Here is a 24004-nt window from a genome sequence, read left to right on the forward strand (position 1 = left end):
CCAAGGTTCCTTGACTAATGTATCGAAAATGGATGGACTAATATTGACTTCATTCTGAGTCTTACGGGGTGACCATAGGGGGGTTAGCTATTGAGTATGTGGTAAGAAAGATTTGGAGCAGCGCTTACATGTGGATCACACACACCTCAGCCCCACCGTGTCCTCAAAGGAGCTCATCAAAGTGGATAACTTACACGTCAAAGCGCAGGTTCTGCTTCTCTTCAAAGAAGTAGTCCAAGATGTATTTCCTGACAAAGTCAGGGTTCAGCGTGTTGTCTATCACTTCCGTTCTCCCAAACTGTGGGAAAACATGGGGAGATGGCAAAATAGGAATACGATACTTGCAATACTTGGCCAACAATTATATCACAATACAATTTCCTGTACTACAATGTCTACAGAGAAGTGGGAGACATGATTGAGCATACAAATATTGAAAAAAAATCATGAATTTTATTCTATGGAAATACTCCTGTCTCTCGTCATCATCAATTATGAAAAGGTCTGATTAAAGTATGATATCAAAAGTCAACATAAACAAGTGTTAATTAAATTTACCAGACCAAAGGTAATTTTATATTGTATCAGTATTGTCCATTTGACCAAAGTTGCCTACACATGGTCACAAAAAATTGGTAGTTTACATATGCAATGTTCACAGGACAAAAGCTAATTTCATATCCCATACAACAGTTTTTGTGACTCTTTTTTTCAATACTACACATTTTCATGCAAATAAGAGGACAGGCCATTAGGATAAAAGGATCATAAGGGTGTTGCGTCATAATTACAAAGTGATGCCACACCAAGAGACATAATCCCATCACCGTGTGTCTCGGGGGACATGCTAGTAAATTAACACTGCCACATATGTGGAGCGAAACATTTTTAGATCTTGACCGAGGAGTGTATCAATACCCGATCTTGGTACATTAAAACTGTACACCTGATATGAAACTCCACCGTACCTGACACGTATACACAATCACAACAGAAAGGCCAAGACTAGGATTGGCCATTGACTCTGGTCCAGATTCCGGTCCCTCATTTCGATTCCAATTTCAAATGATTATCTATTGCAATTCATTTAGCAGGCTGGGACAAAAAAAAGGTTCCATGGTTTGTATAAAGAGTGTCCAAATTATGAGTATCCATTGTGTTAGCAGTCTGCAGCAAAGACTAAAATAAATATTAGACTCGGCATTCTTTACAACCAGACTCAATATCAAATTAATGAACTAAAAGGGAATGGCCACAGCACTAACTGAATTGATTTATTATTGATTAATTTTTCTTTCAGGTAAAAGTACAATATAGCCTTGTTAAAACAGTTATTTGCTACTGTTTTATCACATCCAAGGTTTTGCATATGCAAACTTTAACGACTTCCTATCTTAAGCATGTAGCCATTTATTTTGAAGGGTTCATCCAGAAACTGTATTTTGCCATAAAGGTAACATGACACGTCACGTAAACATGAAATTAATACTAGATGGCCAGAACATGAGGAATGAAAGGAACCAAATGCTCAGTAAAACAATGGTTCCTTTACACAGCCACTAATGGGGCCCAAAGTTAGTGCTTGAGATCCTAAACCCAACGTATATGTACTGTAAATTTTGTCCCAATTCATTATGATATAAAGTTGCTAGTTTGATCTTTGGTGAAGTTTTAGCTCGATGTTAATCTTATAATGCAATGTTTCTACTTTCTTTCCAGTACGGTAAAGTCATTTACATTTTATTATTGTCTGTCATCCGCTCTTATGTTGGTTTGACGACTAAAATAAAGGGTAAAAAGTATTAGTGTGTTAAAAAAAAAAATAATAACTTGTTCGGTGCCTCAATGCTGCCGAAGATGTTTTTGTTTCACTCACCCAAATATTATCCATTTTCCAAGCCACTTATCCTCACGAGGGTCGCAGGAGTGCTGGAGCCTATCCCAGCTAACTCTGGGCAAAAGGCAGACTACATACACCCTGAACTGGTCACCTGTCAGTCGCGGGGCACGTATCGACACCATCACTGAGCATGAATTGATCCCACAGTGGCCACACCAAAGTCAGGAGTGTGTACTACCCGTGACCCGATTGACCCGATCGACTTCACTATAGTTCTGTGTGGTGTAGGCTGAGGCTCGGAGCGGGAGGAAGCACGTCAGACTTTTACGCATCGTGAAAGGCTCCTTGCACAATATAATTTTATGACAAGTGTTGCACCGAAACAACTGATTATTGATTTTAACAGAGTTAAAAATGTGAAATTACTTTTATTTGCCAGTGCCATTGGGCACAAGTACGTCTTTGTGTGCATTCTTCTTCATTGGTTTTTGCTGCTTCTTTTATGTTTTTTTTTTCTTTTTCAGGGTCAGCAGAATGTAGTCATCAAAACTGGGAACAATGTTTTTTTTAATTTAAATAATTCTGGGAGAACCCAAATGATAGTCCCGATTCAAATCGGTTCTCCATTCTCGACACCCAACTGTAGCGAAGACAATTGCATCTGTTATGTGATTTATCTATGCAATCCATCCACCCATCCATCCATATCGTAAAAGTGGACACTATTAACATATGGATATTTTGGCACACTGCCAATATTAATTAATCGGAACTGGCATTGGATCAGCAACATTCAATGATTGCACAATCACCCTGCAGAAAAAAAAAACTGGTGAAAAAAATATCTCTTCTTAGGGATCAATTACCCTGATTTCATGAACAGTACAATCACACCAGTGCTGCTGGACCACTTCACTACAAGACTTGGCAGAGTGGGCATTTTACAGTCTGCTGTAACCATGGCACCTGGAATGTTGCAACGTTTGAACCTGATAAAATATAACTACTTCTTCCTCTTCTTCAAGAACAGGATTAAATACATGAGAGGTATCAGTTCCGAGTGATGCCTCACGCCCAACCAGGGCCCTTCATCAAAGAGGAGGAATAAGCAAGAGATCCAGCAGAGGACGTAAAATGTCGGCCTGCTCACAGTTTGTCCTCTTTTCTGAAGCCTAGGGTGCAAATAAGTCAAGGAGTCTTCTTCCATTTTTTTATAACTGGTAACTGGGAGACTCCAAGTTCATCCATTTTTCAGCATCACTTGGCCTGTGATGCCCAATCACTGCCATAAAACATCATAAGGTGTAATGTTGAAAAAAATACACTTGTACTTGGATATACTATAATTACATTGAATACTTAACGAGCTGGAATTACTGACACTGACCCCTCATCTCTTTGGAAATTCAATTATGCCCAGTTTTGTTCTATAGAACTTATCTTAAGCTATTTGCTGAAAACCCAAGACATTTTTGGACTCTTTCTGTTGAAGCCTAAAATACTGACTGATGGCACCAGAGTCCTGGCTAATAGGAAAGTATTAGATCGTGTCAAAGAAGTATATTTAAGTGATGCATCTGAATTAGTGTGAGATCTTTTCATGTTGAGGAGGAGCTCAATTTAGTTGTTTGCACAAGTTACGGAGGGTGCATACGTTTTTGCTCTGCTCAGTGGTGATAGGATTTTGCTATATTTACAGCTTGTGAAAATGACATACATGCGCACTTCAAAATAATAGCACCTTCAGTACATTTATTTTTAACGGTAATGTTGTAAGATATTTTTTTTTTTTTTTAATGCAGGCCTATGGGGGCACAAACCCGTGCAATCTGTAGGCTGGTCCCAAGCCCGGATAAATGCAGAGGGTTGCGTCAGGAAGGGCATCCGGCGTAAAAACTGTGCCAAACAAATATGAGCGTTCATCTAAAGAATCCCATACCGGATCGGTCGTGGCCCGGGTTAACAACGCCCGCCCCCGGCACTGCTAACCTGCAGGGCGTCGGTGGAAATTCAGCTACTGTGGGTCGAAGACAAAGAAGAGGAGGAAACCGGATCCAGCGTCAGAAGAAAAAGAGGAATGCACAGAGCCTACAACTGAGTGTAGGGACTTTGAATGTTGGGACTATGACAGGAAAAGCTCAGGAGTTGGTTGACATGATGATTAGGAGAAAGGTTGATATTCTGTGCATCCAAGAGAGCAGGTGGAAAGGTAGTAAGGCTAGAAGTTTGGGAGCAGGGTTTAAATTATTCTACCACGGAGTAGATGGGAAGAGAAATGGAGTAGGGGTTATTTTAAAGGAAGAGCTGGCTAAGAATGTCTTGGAGGTGAAAAGAGTATCAGATCGAGTGATGAGACTAAAATTTGAAATTGAGGGTGTTATGTATAATGTGGTTAGCGGCTATGCACCACAGGTAGGATGTGACCTAGAGTTGAAAGAGAAATTCTGGAAGGAACTAGATGAAGTAGTTCTGAGCATCCCAGACAGCGAGAGAGTTGTGATTGGTGCAGCTTGTAATGGACATATTGGTAAAGGAAACAGGGGCGATGAAGAAGTGATGGGTAAGTACGGCATCCAGTAAAGGAACTTTGAAGGGCAGATGGTGGTGGACTTTGCAAAAAGGATGGAGATGGCTGTAGTGAACACTGATTTCCAGAAGAGGGAGGAACATATAGTGACCTACAAGAGCGGAGGTAGAACCACGCAGGTAGATTATATTTTGTGCAGACGATGTAATCTGAAGGAGGTTACTGACTGTAAAGTAGTGGTAGGGGAGAGTGTAGCTCGACAGCATAGGATGGTAGTATGTAGGATGATTCTGGTGGTGGGTAGGAAGATTAAGAAGACAACGGTAGAGCAGAGAACCATGTGGTGGAAGCTGAGAAAGGAAGAATGTTGTGCGGCCTTCCGGAAAGAGGTGAGACAGGCTCTCGATGGACAACCGAAGCTCCCGGAAGACTGGACGACGACAGCCAAGGTGATCAGAGAGACAGGCAGGAGAGTACTTGGTGTGTCATCTGGTAGGAAAGGGGAGAAGGAGACTTGGTGGTGGAACCCCATAATACAGGGAGTCATACAAGGAAAGAGATTAGCGAAGAAGAAGTGGGAAACTGAGAGGACTGAGGAGAGGCGAAAGGAGTACATCGAGATCCAATGTAGGGCAAAGGTAGAGGTAGCAAAGGCTAAAGAAGAGGCATATGAAGACATGTACACCAGGTTGGACACGAAAGAAGGAGAAAAGGATCTCTACAGGTTGGCCAGACAGAGGGATAGAGATGGGAAGGATGTGCAGCAGGTCAGGGTGATTAAGGATAGAGATGGAAATGTGTTGACTGGTGCCGGTAGTGTACTAAATAGATGGAAAGAATACTTTGAGAAGTTGATGAATGAAGAAAATGAGAGAGAAGGAAGAGTTGAAGAGGCAAGAGTGAAGGACCAGGAAGTGGAAATGATTACTAAGGGGGAAGTCAGAAAGGCATTACAAAGGATGAAAAATGGGAAGGCAGTTGGTCCTGATGACATACCGGTAGAGGTATGGAAGCAATTTGGAGAGATGGCTGTGGAGTTTTTGACCAACTTATTCAACAGAATACTAGCGGGCGAAAAGATGCCTGAAGAATGGAGGAAAAGTGTTCTAGTTCCCATTTTTAAGAACAAAGGGGATGTTCAGAGCTGTGGGAACTATAGAGGAATAAAGTTGATGAGCCACACAATGAAGTTATGGGAAAGAGTAGTGGAGGCTAGACTCAGGACAGAAGTAAGTATCTGCGAGCAACAGTATGGTTTCATGCCTAGAAAGAGTACCACAGATGCATTATTTGCCTTGAGGATGCTCGTGGAAAAGTACAGAGAAGGTCAGAAGGAGCTACATTGTGTCTTTGTGGATCTAGAGAAAGCCTATGACAGAGTACCAAGAGAGGAACTGTGGTACTGCATGCGTAAGTCTGGTGTGGCAGAGAAGTATGTTAAAATAGTACAGGACATGTATGATGGCAGCAGAACAATGGTGAGGTGTGCCTTAGGTGTGACAGAGGAATTTAAGGTGGAGGTGGGACTGCATCAGGGATCAGCTCTGAGTCCCTTCCTGTTTGCAGTGGTAATGGATAGGCTGACAGATGAGGTTAGACTGGAATCCCCTTGGACCATGATGTTCGCAGATGATATTGTCATATGCAGTGAAAGCAGGGAGCATGCAGAGGAACAATTGGAAAGATGGAGACATGCACTGGAAAGGAGAGGAATGAAGATTAGCCGAAGTAAAACAGAATATATGTGCGTGAATGAGAAAAGTGGAGGGGGAAGAGTGAGGCTACAGGGAGAAGAGATAGCGAGGGTGGACGACTTCAAATACTTGGGGTCAACAATACAGAGCAATGGAGAGTGTGGTCAGGAAGTGAAGAAACGGGTCCAAGCAGGGTGGAACAGCTGGCGAAAGGTGTCTGGTGTGTTATGTGACAGAAGAGTGTCTGCTAGGATGAAGGGCAAAGTTTACAAAACAGTGGTGAGGCCGGCCATGATGTACGGATTAGAGACGGTGGCACTGAAGAAACAACGGGAAGCAGAACCGGAGGTAGCAGAAATTAAGATGTTGAGGTTCTCGCTCTGAGTGAGCAGGTTGGATAGGATTTAGAAACGAGCTCATTAGAGGGACAGCCAAAGTTGGATGTTTTGGAGACAAGGTGAGAAAGAGCAGAGTTCGTTGGTTTGGACATGTTCAGAGGCGAGAGAGTGAGTATATTGGTAGAAGGATGCTGAGGATGGAGCTCCCAGGCAAAAGAGCGAGAGGAAGACCAAAGAGAAGGTTTAAGGATGTGGTGAGGGAAGACATGAGGGCAGTTGGGGTTAGAGAGGAAGATGCAGGAGATAGGCTAAGATGGCAAAAGATGACACGCTGTGGCGACCCCTAACGGGACAAGCCGAAAGGAAAAGAAGAAGAAGTTGTAAGACAAATTTTTTACATGAGATGTCAGGAGGTACAGCAAACCTGACCAACACAAGATAATCATTATTTCAGTACTGCGGACCAGAAAGGTTATGATAGTTGATACTTGAGGGAAGCCAAGCCAGACAAAGAAAGACAGAAACATAAAAGCAAGTATTTGTGAAGCAGATTCATTTGTACTGCAAAGAGTACCACAGATGCATGATTTGCCTTGAGGATGCTAATTGAAAAGTACAGAGAAGGTCTGCCAAAGGCGGATGTGTTGGAGACAAGATTTGTGAGAGCAGACTTCGATGGTTTGGACATGTCCAGAGGCAAGAGAGTGAGTATATTGGTAGAGTGGTGCTGAGGATTGAGCTGCCAGGCAAAAAAGCGTGAGGAAGACCAAAGAGAAGGTTGATGGATGTTGTGAAGGAAGACATGAGGACAGTTGGGGTTAGAGAGGGAGATACAGGGGATACGCCAAGATGAAAAACGATGACACACTGTGCCAACCCCTAACGGGAAAAGCCGAAAGGAAAAGAAGCAGATTCATTTGTACTGCATGTATTCCCCTTCCACCCCCAAAACTGGGAGTACTCATACCCATACATAGAGCAATGGTAGCTGAAAAACCTTATGCAGGTCCAGTTGTGAGATGGATGAGTAGCTGTTGAGATTGGGTCGCAGTTGTTTCACGAATATTTAAAAGCAACACATAGCTCTAAAATGGGCTCTCCAGTGCATCTTAAATTTCACTTTGTCCTCATGCATGTCAGACAGTTGGAGAGTTTGTTCTCCAGAAGAATAATTGGATCACAGCTTGTTGGTAAGAGAAAGGTACTTCAGCAGAGCCACCAAGCCTCTAGACAAAGCAAAAAATAAATAATAATAATAATTACACAGCCTACTTAACTTTAATAACAGCTCAAAGTTTGACTGGGCTGTCAACAGTAACATCAAGTCCAAATGTGCTCCCCTCCCATGTGGGTGCACCCGCTGGTGGTGAGCTCCGGGTTGGGTAGCATCACCGGCGATGGTGATAGTGAGTGGTTAAAACATCTGCCTCACAGTTTTAATGTTCAGGGTTCAAACGTGGGGTCAGGTCCTCCTGGACTTACTTTGTGTGTTCTTCCCCATGCTTGTGTGGCTTTTCTTTGGGTTCTTCAGCTTCCTTCCACATTCAAGCATCCAGCATGTGACAATTGGGGAGCTGCTTAACCAGCTACTGCATTCAGCCAAACAGGTCAAAGCACCCGTAGGAACTTCAATAGTCTACAATGTCATTTGTTTTCCACAAGATTGTCTTCTAGAGCTACCGACAATGACAATATCCAATGTTAAGGATTTGTTCACGTTTTCATACCATATCAAAATTACATGAATAAAATAATAACATATTAACTTTTTATATTATGAAATTTTGGGAAATGGAACGGAAAGCTTCTTTCAATCTCGTTAATTCAAAAGGCTTTATTAACCATTTATTTATTGTTTATTAATATAACTAATAAAAACAAAAGTTCTCAATTTCAGGGGTCAGCTGTTTTGGACTTCAACACACAGTTTACACAAGAAGTGGAACTTTAGAGTACATTTTAGTGACACCTACAGACAAGTTTGATGAAAAATGCAGTGGGACTTTACAAGAAAAAATACAAACAACATATAAGATGTAAAGTACAAGATATAGGGCGAATGACTAAATGCGTAAGCCTGAGCCTGAAACGAGTTGAATTATAGCTAGGGAGAGTAAACATCACAGGCATCAAGGTACACATTCTGAATATTCATGAAGGTTTGTTTTGTTTGTTACAAACATGGGATTTTTTTTCAAAGTTATTTCGGTGTCAACAGGCTGTTTCACCAATCACCACCAGGGGGGTGAGGATATTCCATTCTTCTACAGCCGCCAAACACTACCTTCCCTCACGCATGCTGTGTAAGTCATGAGGAGACCCGCAATTAGTTTATGATTTCAGATGATATAAACCAGGTGTCCTGTGTCTTGTAAAAACAGGCCAGCTGGCTGATGGTCAGGAGGAAGAAATGCAATGTTTATCTGCTCTTGGGTGTTGCCGTTGACAACTGTGCCATAGGGTGTATTTGTGACACCAACTGATGTAAAAGTCTACATCTCCATTCGGTTCACGTAGTTGAACATCACAAAAATGGGCTTGAAAGGACAAGCAGTCGCACAATCTCCAAATTAGTGACTTTTGCTCACAAAAAGTGTCTTCCAACCAAGTGAGCATGCTATTAGGACTCAGACCGCTCAGATCTATGAGACAGATTTGCTAGCCACTTGTCCACTGTGCTTCCTCAGAGCAGAACAGACACAGAAATTATCAATTGGCCTCTTGCTCCCTTTTGTGATGCCCCTTTTCTTGTCCTTTTTGGACAGCGATAATAACGGTTTCAATTTCACCACTGGCTCTAATTGGGGCCCAGTGGTCAACAGCCTGGGAGGTTTATGGGAGAGCGTTACACCGATGCAGATGCCCATCATGTTTGCAAAGTGATTAGCATTGTAAACATAATCACATGTGGGTTACATAGAGGTGACTTGGGTGGAGTGAGACTGGCGTGGGTGGGTTGGTCTAGAGACTGGCATGGGTGAGTAGGAGTACTTACCTCTCGCCACTGTTTGCACTCCACACCTTGTGTATACAACACCACCACTGTGGAGAGACAGGAAACCAAAACAGATCAAAGAAACGGTTTCATCTCAAATCTCATATGCACTCTTAAATATTACTAGTAAGTAGTCATAAATGGGCACGGTGGTTCAGCCGGAAAATGTTGGCCTCACAGTTCTGAGGTCCCGGATTCAATCCTGGACCCGCCTGCGTGGAGTTTGTATGTTCTCCTTGTGCCTGCGTTGGTTTCCTCCTGGTAGTCTGGTTTCCTCCCACATCCCAAAAACATGCAACATTAATTGGACACTCTAAATTGCTCCTAGGTGTGATTGTGAGTACGCCTGTTTGTCTCTATGTGCCCTGCGATTGGCTGGCAACCAGTTCAGGGTGAACCCTGCCTCCTGCCCGTTGACAGCTGGGATAGGCTCCAGCACTTCCGTGACCCTCATGAAGATAAGCGGCTAAGAAAATGGATGGATAGTCACAAATGCAATATGGCTGTCTCTGAACTGTATTGAAATAGAACATTTTATGGAGACCATAGCTGTGGCACAAACTGCCAATTCCGAAACGTTTGGAAAAGTTATTCTCAAATATCCCAAATGTCATGAATGTTGCCACTCTGATTAAAATTAAGATGGTTACCAGGGGACCTAGAAAAACACGCAATGATTTTGCTTGTTATTTTAGTGAAAAAATATAATCCATCAGGTTAAATATCAACACAAATCAACAAAATGATCAAATGATACTCCGTCTGAAGCACCTCAGGACAAACTAACTTAGCATGTCATAGTTTTACCCAGATGACCCCCCACTCCTCCGCCCCCAAAAAAGCTTTTGAATATTTTTTAAAGTATTTAACATTTTATAGCGGATTTTAATGCACACATACAGAATGTGACATCCCAAACATTTAGTCAGGCTGTTATGATTTTATGTTGGTCAATGATCCATCAACAGTCAGTGAAATGTCAGCCAATAAGATGACGATGCATTCAGACATGGGGGTGGGCAAAGCTCAGTGGTCTTGGGCCACGTTAATTTTTTTAACAATCATAAACAGGACAAGTTACCATTTTTGTGTATGTGGTTAAAAAAAAAAAAAAAAAAATCACCGTGGTTCCTGAGTGGATAATTAAGAGTTGAATTTGTTGGAATGTGGTAAGAAGACAGAGTACCTGGAGAAAAAAAACATGCAAGCATGAGGAGAGCTGAGATTTGATCTTTTAACTTTCAAACTGTGAGGCAGCTTCAATAATAATTTACTCTATGTGCGGGCTGGAGTGAAACTTATCATTGTAATGTATTTTTCCCATGGATGAAGGTGGGAAGAAAATGATAAAACAACACATTTTTGTGGAAAAATACATGTGAATATAATATATTACCAAAGGTATGCGCTCACCTGCCTTGACTCAGATGGGATTTTAATTGGTATCCCATTTTAAATCCATGTGGTTTAATAGAATCCTGGTCCACCCTTTGTAGCTGTAACAGGTTCAACTCTTGCAGAAAGCCTTTCAACAAGTTTTAGGAGTGAGTTTGTAGGAATTTTTGCCCATTCTTCCACAGTAGCATCTTTGAGAAGTGATAGTGATGTTGGAAAACAAGGCCTGGCTCCTTGTCCACTCAAAATCAATCCAATTCAACCCAGTCTCAAGGGCTACAATATTAGCTATTTCCAACATTGTGGGAACAGTTTAGAGATACCGCCTTCCTGTTCCAAAATGCTTCCGTATCAGTGTACAAATCGAGAGTCATAAAGACATGGATGAGAGAGTTTGATGTGGATGAACGTGCCTGGCCTGCACAATCCCGGACACTTTTGGATGAATTTGAGTGGCGACTGAGAGCCAAGGCTTCATGTCCAATAACTGTTTCATCTTACAAATCTGCTTCTGGAAAAATGGTTATAGATCCTCATCAACACACTCCTAAACCCGTGGAAAGGATTTCCAGAAGAGTTTAAGATGTTATGATTGAAGAGGAATGTCATATCAAACCTTATGCATTAAGAATGGGGTGTCAAGGCAAGTGAGGGAATACTTTTGGTAATATAGTGTACTATATTTTAATGCCAGAATGCCCCACCTAATCCCAACAGTGAATATAAATCAATCATCTTGGTGAAGCCCATTTCTTCTTCCTTTTGGCAAACATTCTTTATTAATTACCTTGCCACACCTGATTAAGTGCTCCATCTGATGACGCCGCAATAAATCAAAGTCACATGAAAGGAGCGAGCAAGCTTGCTTCAAGACCACCTGCATCCACAACTAAAGCCATGTAATCAAAACACTTTTTTTTTTTTCCACGGTAGGATTTTCTGTTTTACTATTCAATTTTACAACCTCAGGTGACGCTGAGGAAGGTTGTGAATACAACATCGTTGAATACAAAGTAGGCCGATTGTCAGATCCTCAGTGCGGCGTTTCCACAAAGGGTTTGAACCCCCTCCCGATTATGCATAACATCATCCTTGATTTGTGTCTTATTGCTAGGATTCCTAGAAATGCAGTCTCAGCATTTTTTTTTCTTTTCACATAAGTTTAGATGGACTGCGTTACCAATGACTTTATATCTGTTGTGTTTTCAGACTTAGTTTCAAAATGATCTTGGATCAGGGTGAGTTTCTAATGGATTCAGACTTTCAAATGAGTTTCAGTGACAATAGTCCCTATGGATCACTGAAATTACACATCGTCCTCTTCCACACACCGACATCTTTGTCAAGAATGTCATTGAACCACATTCAAAGGAGAGAAGATTATTTGATTGGCAGAGTCAGCTATAAATACTCCAACAGTGTCGCAGCACTCTCGGATCCGTCGAGTTGAACTGGTCGACAAAATTACTAACCCGTCTAACTTGGATCTGCCGCACAGTCGCGCATTCCATGATGCTGGAGTTAAAGCAGTCTCAAAACTAGGTCCCTGAGTGACAAATTAGTTTGGATCAGGTCTGGACTGAGTTTCAAATTAGTTTAAAATAGGTTCAGACTGACTTTCAAATGAGTCTGGATTAGGTTTAGACTCAGTTTCATATAATCTTATTTAAGGTTTAAATTTTCTGTCATGGTTGGAGAAAAACAAGGACGGCAAGCCAAAAAAGTGGAGGACCCAAGTGCAGGGAAGCAGGGAGGCAAGGCAGGACTGCAGAAGTCTTAAAATTATATTTAATTCAAGAAAATGTAACTAAACGAAGCAGCAAAGAAAAACTAAAATAAACCTCCAACTGGAAACAAAACATGATATAACAGACATGCGCAAACAGTGAACAGACAAGAACTGAAAGAAACCAGGGCGTTAAATGCAAAGAGATTGACAAGACAATGAGGAACAGCTGGACAATGCACCAGCTGTTCACAAAATGAACAAACACGACATGTAAAACATGAAACAAAACCAAACCAGCCAAAACGTAGACCATGACAGTTTCTAATGACTTTGAATCAGTTTTAGGTGGTTTCAAACTAATTTTCATTAGCTTTGAAAGTTTCATATGACTTTAGATTAGCTTCAGACCATATTTTACTGTGCGAATGATATGCCAATATTATCCAAGGAACGCTTTGAAACAGCAACAATGATGAAAACAAAAGGAAGCTCAGCAAAAATGACACTTCTGCACGAGTGACTATGAAATGTCTCATCAAGGAACAAAAGCTAAGCTGCATTTAGCATTAAAAGTAAAACATCTTACGTGGATCGGATTTGGAGAATGTGTCTTTGTCCAAGAGATTTCTGAAAAAGAAGAAGAGATTCAGGTTAAAAAGCTGTTCAAGGCACTGCTTGAGATGCTAATGCTAATATTAATAGCATGGCATTGGATAACATGAAGGCATTTTCCTGTCAAATTTTAACTCGCATAATTTCTGGTATTGGTGTCTGTCAGTTCAAGATAATTGTGTGTGTGTGTGTATTTCACCTAAAAAGATCTAAAATGATACAGTTACAACAGGACACATTATCATTCACTCTCAGGGACTCTTGCTATCGCTGCCAACCCATAATATCCAGTTCTCAGTGAGGGCTTTAAAACAGAGCTGCACCAATAAATAGATTGCAAGGAACTTGTAACACTCCTTATCCCTCTCATGACCAGCAAGAATTCAATGAATAGAGATGAGATTTCCAGACAGAATCCAACCAAGCAACAGGGCTCAATTGGCATGATTGTCATTCCAAATTTCTCTGCCACAGGAGCGTGTGCAGTGCTAACGGAAACGTCTTTGAGAGGTATTACCCCAGGATGAACTCACTGCTGAAATTTTGTGATCATCATTATCCTGGAGGATAAGGAAAGGCAAATCCATGAGGGGCATTTTTTCCTGTATATTAGCTAGTCATCCATTGCCTTCCATGGTTTGTGCCTCAAAGGTTTTTGCCCAAAAAAAGCACCCATAACTGGTGTGCTCACTTTTACTGCGCTACTTAAAACATCTTCCACACGCTAATCGTTAACGTGACATCATTCACTCCCATTCATTCAAATTAAACCTGCTGCAAGGCTTGTTCAGCCATGCATTCATGCAACACTGCATCCTTCTATGTATTACTATCATTGTGAAGAACAGTTCACCAAGTGCTTTATTGTTGACCCATTAATAGGGAACATGAGTTGAAAGGGGAAGTGTATAAAAAAAATAAAATAAAGGGATTTTTTTCCCAAGTTATCACTTGCTCCCATAAATCGGAATTTAATGTACCACGCTGGTCATTTCTGATAATAAAAGACAGCACACGTCAATACTTCATCCACAATTATATAATATAGTCTAGCTTGGTAGGTGCTGAGACTTAACTTAGGTCCAGAAAAAAACATGTTGCCATTCTTGTGAGTGAGTGGGTAGCAACCACAAAGTGGACAAGTCTTTGAATATTAATTGCATCACAGTGTTAGCGATTTCAAATCTACCCATTCTGCAAGCCCAATGCTGTTTATTGACTTTTGCATTCAATCAACAAACCGCAGATATTAAACTTAAATCATGTCACAAAGTCATTTGTAAGGGGATCGTATAAATGCTTTACCTCCATCCATCCATCCATCCATCAATACACCAACCCACCCATCCATTCATCTTCTACTGCTTCTGGAGGTCAGGTTGCGGGGACAGTAGCTTTAGCAGGGACACCCAGACTTCATGTTTCCCAGCCAGTTCATTTTGGTCTTCTGGCGGGATCATGAGGCGTTCTCAGCCCAGTTGTCTCTCCAGCGTGTCCTGGGTCATCCCTGGGGTCTCTTACCGGTGGGACGTCCTCGGAACACCGTAGCAGGGAGACGTCCGGGAGGCATCCGGACCAGATGCCCGAGCCACCTCATCTGGCTCCTCTCAATGCGGAGGAGCAGCGGCTCGACACCGAGCCGCTGCTGGATGACCGAGTTTCTCACTCTATTGCTAAGGGAGAGCCCAGACACCTTGCGGAGGAAATTCAGGTCAGCCGCTTGTATCCAGGATCTTGTTCTTTCGGTCATGACCTACAGCTCTTGAGCATAGGTGAGAGTAGGAATGTAGATCCATTGGTAAATTGAGAGCTTTCGACTTAGCTCCTCTTTACCACAAGGGACCGATACAATGCTTTACCTTTGACCAGCAAAACATTAGGTTATCGCTTTAATGGTCAATATTTGGGCTTCTAAAACAAAATAACTACCAAGTTTTGATTAAATCCTATTCTTCTCCATTGTACGACCCAACAGATTATTCACATTTTTACAAAATTATAGAATTGCCTTGAGGCAAAGAGAAATCTTTATAAAATAATGTGCACTTGTAATGGCTTAGCTGACCTCTTCCAGGGCTCCACTGTGTGTTTGTTGGTCCGTCTGGGCCATTTACTTTGATTGCTCCCAAGATGCTCGAGGCCATGTTGGACAAAGAAGGTAGACTGCGGAGAGACCGCTAAGTGAGTGGAGATGCAGTGTCTGTGCTCACTTGAAAAGGAAAAAGAGAGCCGCAAGGTGGAGGAGAAAGCTAAGTGAAGGAAGCTTGAAAATGCAAACGCTTCAGTCATGCTCTCCCTTTGTCTCTAAAGTCATATGGGAACTTTCCATCTCTCTCCAGCGCTGCTTCAGACTTCACTTTCAAGGCCTCGTTTGTCCTTCCGAGAACCAATGAGGCAGTAGATCGTACTGGAAGTAGTCATCCGTAGTCAAGGCTCTTAAAAAACTGGAAGCTATTACTCTCCAAGAAAGGAGTTTGGGATTAGGAGATGATACATTACTGAAGCCTCAGGTTTCTCAGTTACTTAACAGCCACATGGCCCAAGAACATGCAAGGTTTACATTGTGCGATGCACTATAGCGTAATATTGTCACACTCGACACAGGTTTTGTTCTGGAGACATGTCTCAAGAGCCCATTTGAAAAGTCTTCTTCTTCTTCTCTCGGACTCGACTCTTGAAAGTCTTCATCTTGTCTTGGTCCCAGACTGGCCGGACTCGGGATTTTGCGTTCAAGACCAGCACTGACCTGTTATTCTTTAATTTCATTAACAATGTTAATAGGGAGAATCACTTGCTAAAACAACAAATTCCATAAATATGTGTTACTACCTCCCCCTCACCACACACACACATGCACACACACACACACGCACGCACACATCAGAAATCGGCCCTCAGTCGTCATAGTAATAAAGCTGTACTATACTTGTAATTGAGAAATGGGTCAGCCAAGGTAGTGTTGGAAGTTAGCTTTTGCTAAGTGCCACATAGTTGAATACTTAGCTGTGTATAGCTGTCCATGTATAGATTGGAAGGTATTTGCTGTCATGGACAGATCTGCTACACTTGTGATGGTACCACAAGTGGTACATAATCACTGCCCACTTACAGTTGAATTGTATTCAACTTTTAACCTCAATACAATTTCATTCCATCATTAAGAACTGTTTGTTTATAAACATTTATTCAGGCACAATTGCATTTACCCTAATAATTATAAATAACTTTGATCCCTCACTGATTTTGTAAGTTTAGCAATTGAAAGACATGAATAGTTCATATTTTTAAATGGTAAGTGTATTTTAAGAGGGACAGAATATTAAAAAAAAAAAAAAAATCTCAAATGATCGGAAGGAATTTTGAACCACTCCTCCTTGCAAATACTCTCCAAATCCTTCAGGTTTCAATACGCCTTGGTCATTTTAATTATTAGATTCTCGACAGATTTTCCATGAGATTTAGGTCTGGAGATTGGCCAGGACACAGCATAACCTTAATGTACTTGTTTTTTAATGATAAATAAACTGCAATTATATCACGTTGGAAACAGGATCACAGTGCGCAAAGCCTCATATTCACTAATTCACACACACATTCATACACCAGTGGGCAACTGCTGTCATGCAAGGTGTTGCCAGGCCCACTGGGACCAAATTAGGCTTCAGCGTCTTGCCCAAGGACAGTTTGACATGCAGACAGTTGGAACTGGGACCCTTCGTTTACTGGATGACCCGCTCTAACTAAATGAGCCACAGCCACACTCTAATTTCATTGGCTGTGTGCTTTTGGAAATTGTCATGCTGGAAGCCCCATCTGTTACTCATTTTAGTTTTTTTGGCTGAGGGAAAGAAGTTGTCACCCAGAATTTCACGATACAAACCATCCATCCATGTGCCTCTCAATACATTGAATTTGACTTGTCGCCTTTACAATGAATTGGCCCTGAAGCTTTATGCTTCCACCGCCATGCTTAACGGTGGAGATTGTGTTCTCGGGGTCATAGTCTGAATTTCTCTTCCTCCAACCACAGCAAGTCAAATGGGTTCCAAACAGCTCAATTTTGGTCTCATCTGACCAAATCACCGTATCCCATTCAGCCAAATATACATTTTGAAATAGATATTGTTATAAAAACTACATACAGTATAATATTATTCACTTCAATGTCTATATGAAAAAAAATGAGCTGAGAGCGTGTCATTATTGTGCAAAATTGCTGAAGTCTCACTTGACATCCCGGTGGCGGCCATATTGCCTGCAACGTCATTTGCAGATGTCGCACTGGGACGGTCGCCATTGACAAGACACTGTGCCACCTGCTATGGGAGATGAACAGGAGAGATTTTCAGATTTTTCTGACGCCCCTTCTGAGACTGAGACAAAATTACCCCATCGTTAAGAGCCATATTTAGATAATATGCGGAGCACTTCTAACTAACAACAGACTCCCCAACGGAAGAAACAAGGACCCCAATGAAATATTCAAAATGATGGGCCTATAATTTTTCGATTTCCTAACTCTTTTACAAGTCTTGTGGATGTAGCGTACCCAGGAGGACCCATGCCGGGCGAAGTAACTACTTCAGGGGTACCCAGACACTGGTGGTCGGTGGGGGATAAGAGCTTCTTTCTCCTCCTCACACGCGGCCATACCACCTCCTTGCCCAATCCACCTGCGCGTCGGCGCTAATGCTGACCATCGGCAAGAGACAACAACGCCAGCCCACGCACATCAACACATTTAGCACGCCTAACTTAAGTACTTTATGAAGTTATTATGACACAGATCTTTTGTTACACTCTGAGAGAAGGATTACGTTGTCAGACATGGACAGAGCTTTTGCTGCTTTTGGACAAGTTGTTCGAGTTTGATGACTATACGTCATTTGGCTAGTTAGGTCGTGTTACACGCTATTAATCTATTTTTGTTCTTCTATTTTTTTGTTGTTTTGTGTTGTATGTATTAATATTATTGTCTTGCTGAAATAAGCAGGGACGTCCATGAAAAAAAAAGACATTGCTGGGATGGCAGCATGGGTTTCTCCAAAACATGTTTGTACCTTTTAACGGTAATAGATGTAATAAATGCAGCCCTATGGGGGCACAAACCAGTGCAATCTGTAGGCCAGTCCCAAGCCCGGATAAATGCAGAGGGTTGCGTCAGGAAGGGCATCCGGCGTAAAAACTGTGCCAAACAAATATGAGCGTTCATCTAAAGAATCCCATACCGGATCGGTCGTGGCCCGGGTTAACAACGCCCGCCCCCGGCACTGCTAACCTACAGGGCGTCGGTGGAAATTCAGCTACTGTGGGTCGAAGACAAAGAAGAGGAGGAAACCGGATCCAGCGTCAGAAGAAAAAGAGGAATGCACAGAGCCTACAACTGAGTGTAGGGACTTTGAATGTTGGGACTATGACAGGAAAAGCACAGGAGTTGGTTGACATGATGATTAGGAGAAAGGTTGATATTCTGTGCATCCAAGAGAGCAGGTGGAAAGGTAGTAAGGCTAGAAGTTTGGGAGCAGGGTTTAAATTATTCTACCACGGAGTAGATGGGAAGAGAAATGGAGTAGGGGTTATTTTAAAGGAAGAGCTGGCTAAGAATGTCTTGGAGGTAAAAAGAGTATCAGATCGAGTGATGAGACTAAAATTTGAAATTGAGGGTGTTATGTATAATGTGGTTAGCGGCTATGCACCACAGGTAGGATGTGACCTAGAGTTGAAAGAGAAATTCTGGAAGGAACTAGATGAAGTAGTTCTGAGCATCCCAGACAGCGAGAGAGTTGTGATTGGTGCAGATTGTAATGGACATATTGGTAAAGGAAACAGGGGCGATGAAGAAGTGATGGGTAAGTACGGCATCCAGGAAAGGAACTTTGAAGGGCAGATGGTGGTGGACTTTGCAAAAAGGATGGAGATGGCTGTAGTGAACATTTATTTCCAGAAGAGGGAGGAACATATAGTGACCTACAAGCGCGGAGGTAGAACCACGCAGGTAGATTATATTTTGTGCTGACGATGTAATCTGAAGGAGGTTACTGACTGTAAAGTAGTGGTAGGGGAGAGTGTAGCTCGACAGCATAGGATGGTAGTGTGTAGGATGACTCTGGTGGTGGGTAGGAAGATTAAGAAGACAAAGGAGGAATGTTGTGCGGCCTTTCGGAAAGAGGGAAGACAGGCTCTCGATGGACAACCGAAGCTCCCGGAAGACTGGACGACGACAGCCAAGGTAATCAGAGAGACAGGCAGGAGAGTACTTGGTGTGTCATCTGGTAGGAAAGGGGAGAAGGAGACTTGGTGGTGGAACCCCAAAATACAGGGAGTCATACAAGGAAAGAGATTAGCGAAGAAGAAGTGGGATACTGAGAGGACTGAGGAGAGGCGAAAGGAGTACATCGAGATGCGACGTAGGGCAAAGGTAGAGGTGGCAAAGGCTAAACAAGAGGCATATGAAGACATGTACACCAGGTTGGACATGAAAGAAGGAGAAAAGGATCTCTACAGGTTGGCCAGACAGAGGGATAGAGATGGGAAGGATGTGCAGAAGGTTAGGGTGATTAAGGATAGAGTTGGAAATGTGTTGACTGGTGCCGGTAGTGTGCTAAATAGATGGAAAGAATACTTTGAGAAGTTGATGAATGGAGAAAATGAGAGAGAAGGAAGAGTTGAAGAGGCAAGAGTGATGGACCAGGAAGTGGAAATGATTACTAAAGGGGAAGTCAGAAAGGCACTACAAAGGATGAAAAATGGAAAGGCAGTTGGTCCTGATGACATACCGGTAGAGGTATGGAAGCAATTTGGAGAGATGGCTGTGGAGTTTTTGACCAACTTATTCAACAGAATACTAGCGGGCGAAAAGATGCCTGAAAAATGGAGGAAAAGTGTTCTAGTTGCCATTTTTAAGAACAAAGGGGATGTTCAGAGCTGTGGGAACTATAGAGGAATAAAGTTGATGAGCCACACAATGAAGTTATGGGAAAGAGTAGTGGAGGCTAGACTCAGGACAGAAGTATCTGCGAGCAACAGTATGGTTTCATGCCTAGAAAGAGTACCACAGATGCATTATTTGCCTTGAGGATGCTCGTGGAAAAGTACAGAGAAGGTCAGAAGGAGCTACATTGTGTCTTTGTGGATCTAGAGAAAGCCTATGACAGAGTACCAAGAGAGGAACTGTGGTACTGCATGCGTAAGTCTGGTGTGGCAGAGAAGTATGTTAAAATAGTACAGGACATGTATGATGGCAGCAGAACAATGGTGAGGTGTGCCTTAGGTGTGACAGAGAAATTTAAGGTGGAGGTGGGACTGCATCAGGGATCAGCTCTGAGCCCCTTCCTGTTTGCAGTGGTAATGGATAGGCTGACAGATGAGGTTAGACTGGAATCCCCTTGGACCATGATGTTCGCAGATGATATTGTCATATGCAGTGAAAGCAGGGAGCACGCAGAGGAACAATTGGAAGATGGAGACATGCACTGGAAAGGAGAGGAATGAAGATTAGCCGAAGTAAAACAGAATATATGTGCGTGAATGAGAAAAGTAGAGGGGGAAGAGTGAGGCTACAGGGAGAAGAGAGATAGCGAGGGTGGACGACTTCAAATACTTGGGGTCAACAATACAGAGCAATGGAGAGTGTGGTCAGGAAGTGAAGAAACGGGTCCAAGCAGGTTGGAACAGCTGGCGAAAGGTGTCTGGTGTGTTATGTGACAGAAGAGTGTCTGCTAGGATGAAGGGCAAAGTTTACAAAACAGTGGCGAGGCCGGCCATGATGCACGGATGGGAGACGGTGGCACTGAAGAAACAACAGGAAGCTGAACTGGAGGTGGCAGAAATGAAGATGTTGAGGTTCTCGCTCGGAGTGACCAGGTTGGATAGGATTAGAAATGAGCTCATTAGAGGGACAGCCAAAGCTGGATGTTTTGGAGACAAGATTCGAGAGAGCAGACTTCGATGGTTTGGACATGTTCAGAGGCGAGAGAGTGAGTATATTGGTAGAAGGATGCTGAGGATGGAGCTCCCAGGCAAAAGAGCGAGAGGAAGACCAGAGAAGGTTTATGGATGTGGTGAGGGAAGACATGAGGGCAGTTGGGGTTCGAGAGGAAGATGCAGGAGATAGGCTAAGATGGCAAAAGATGACACGCTGTGGCGACCCCTAACGGGACAAGCCGAAAGGAAAAGAAGAAGAACGGTAATAGATGTAATAGATAGATCCGTGCCATTGGCCCTAACACAGCTCTGTACCATCACAGATGCTGGCTTTTGAACTATGCATCCTTAACAGTCTGGATGGTTGTTTTACTGTTTGGCCTGGAGGACACGAAATCCACAATCTCCAAAAACAATTTGAAATATGGACTCATCTGACCAGAGAACATTTTTCGACTTTGCATCAGTCCATCCTAGATGAGCGCGGGCTCTGAGAAGCTGGTGGCGTTTTTGGGTGTTGTTGATAAATGCCTTTTGTCATGCATAATAGAGTTTTAAGTTGCACTCATGGATGTAGCGCTGAACTGAATTTACTCAGTTTGGTTTCTGAAGTATTCCTGAGCCCATGTGTTGATATTCTTTACACATTGATGTTTGTTTTTGATGCAGTGGTGCCTGAGGGATTGAAGGTCACGGGCATTCAGTGTTAGTTTTTGGCCTTTCTGCCACTAACATGCAGTGGTTTCTCCAGATTTGCTGAAACTTTTGATGATGTTATGAACCATTGATGATGAAACATGGAAATTTCTTGTAATTGTACATTGAAGAATATTGTCCTCAGACTGTTTTTCTCAGGCACTTGTTCAGAAAGAGGAGAATCTCTGCCCATATTTGTTTGTGAATGACTGAGCAATTCTGGGAAGCACCTTTTACAGCTGTTTGATGAACATTCCTAAACTTTCACAGTCTTTTTTGCCAGCTGTCACCACTTTTTAAGAATGTGTTGCACCCATAAAATTCCAAGTTAATTATTTTTTGCTAAAAACAATAAAGTTGATGAGTTTGAATATTAAATATCGCTACTTTTTACTCTATTCGATTAAATATAGGTTGAAGATGATTTGCAAATCATTGTGTTTTTATTTATGTAAATACATAAAGTGTTGTTAAGTATCAATGTTATTTATTTATTTTTAAATCCTTTTTTATTTGAATTTGTAATTCAGGGTTTAAATGTTTTAAAAATTATCTCCATATTTATCTTTTCCACTTTTTATTTTTGATATCTTAACATTATGCCAAACCATTACTTTTTTATTAGGGCCTTAACATGAGGCCGTTATCAGCCCATTGGTGATATTTTTCAGTAAATAAAGGAGGATAGGTTGAACGGTAGAGAAAAAAAGGTAAATTTGGTAAATTAAGAGTTTTGAATTCGAATTATGGGAAGAAGATGATCAAAAGCACAAAATAAATAATGCTGTTATTTTATCCATTTGGTAGACGCAATCCTTTCACAAGTATTTGCATGCACAATCAAATGGTGCCTGTCATTTGCAGTGCAAACTTTCAGTAGAAAGTGGATTTTTTCCACCAAGACAGACAGAAATGTCCTGTTGGTGACGGTCAACCTTGGATGGATTGAAAGGTGGATAATTGAGCAGATTTTATGGCGCACAAATCCGGTGACTGTGAAAAGTTCAAATTCCCACAGAGGGAAAAGGTTTCCAATGATGTAACACTTGTAAAGCTGTCACTCATATTGCATTTCCTAAACCAGCGGGGTGTTCAGAAAACACACCCTCCTGAGCCTGAAGGGCCCTCTGAAAATAGTGACAAAAGCAGTGTGAGTCCTGTGAGCCAGGAGGGGATCGCCTTGTTTCCACTATTGGCTTTTTGTCTTGTCATTCCTGTTAACATGCTCTGACTGCACTGTGTTACAAATGAGGATGAAACAACAAGTAAAGTAAACGGTTATCATGGCAGGATGGCAAGTAGTTCAGTTCACATTGTAGGATGACATCACCAAGACAATGTTAGCCACTTTCAATAATAACTCCACTGGACGTTATCAATGTCACACATTTTTCTTGACAAGTGACTGGCTCATCACAGCTATTATAATGGATCGACTCCTTAAAGTGCTTAAAGGATGATTTTGAATTCATGCATCATCTTCACCGATTGCGATTTTACCACCAAATTTTCTTGGGGGGGGGGGGGGGACTTTGTGCCCCAGAGAAAATTTCTGTAAACATTCAGAGAAGCAAGCCAATTTTTGGGCCAACAATGGACTGACTATTCAACAGTCCACATCAGGGCACAGTCACACCAAACATTCATACTGGTGGACAAGTTAGAAATCTCGCCCATGACTGCAAGCATGATCTCCACGTGGGAGAACCTAACCATGATCTCACCGTGCCGGCACACCATCACCATATTAGAGTATATCAAACTTCAGCATTTCCCTCTGCACACGGAAGTTAAGGAAGTCTTACGCAACGTCCGTGTGAAATTGTGTTGAATGAAATTCAGAAGTATTCCAGCTCTGATGTATGAACGGCTACAGTATGTAAGAGCGGTATAAACCCACTCATGGAATGTCAATCAGAGAGCCAGGAGCCTAGCTGATTCACGGTCATGTCCAAGGTAATAAGTCCCTTGGGAACAGATTGATTGCGTTAGTTACCCTCTAACCCCTCCTCCTCCCAGCTATGGAATGTATTGATTGGACGTTACACTGCTGTAATCAATCAATCGCTGTGACTGAATGTTATAAAGTGCAGTGTTTCCAAAATGGTAGTGAGTCATTGCACAAACTGGATTTTACACGAGGAAAATCTCATGGCAAAAAAAAAAAGTCCAATATATATATTTAATTAATGATGAAATACATAAATAGATACATTAATAAAGAAAATGCAAGCAAGACAAAAAAACAGGATTGA

At 42.1% G+C, this 24004-nt stretch overlaps 1 protein-coding gene across 1 annotated transcript in view; it reads right to left on the bottom strand.

Annotated features, from left to right (window-relative positions):
- cpne5a (copine Va) overlaps positions 1-24004 on the bottom strand; it is a 112522-nt gene that overhangs the window by 79412 nt on the left and 9106 nt on the right. Inside the window, exons 2-4 of the mRNA XM_061809155.1 lie at positions 13105-13145; positions 9395-9441; positions 195-298 (exon numbers count right to left, since the gene is read on the bottom strand). Coding sequence (XP_061665139.1) covers positions 195-298; positions 9395-9441; positions 13105-13145 — 192 coding nt within the window. The remainder of the gene's footprint in view (positions 1-194; positions 299-9394; positions 9442-13104; positions 13146-24004) is intronic.

This window comes from Syngnathoides biaculeatus, chromosome 2 (genome assembly GCF_019802595.1).
Source record: "Syngnathoides biaculeatus isolate LvHL_M chromosome 2, ASM1980259v1, whole genome shotgun sequence".
NCBI classification, from domain to species: Eukaryota; Metazoa; Chordata; class Actinopteri; order Syngnathiformes; family Syngnathidae; genus Syngnathoides; species Syngnathoides biaculeatus.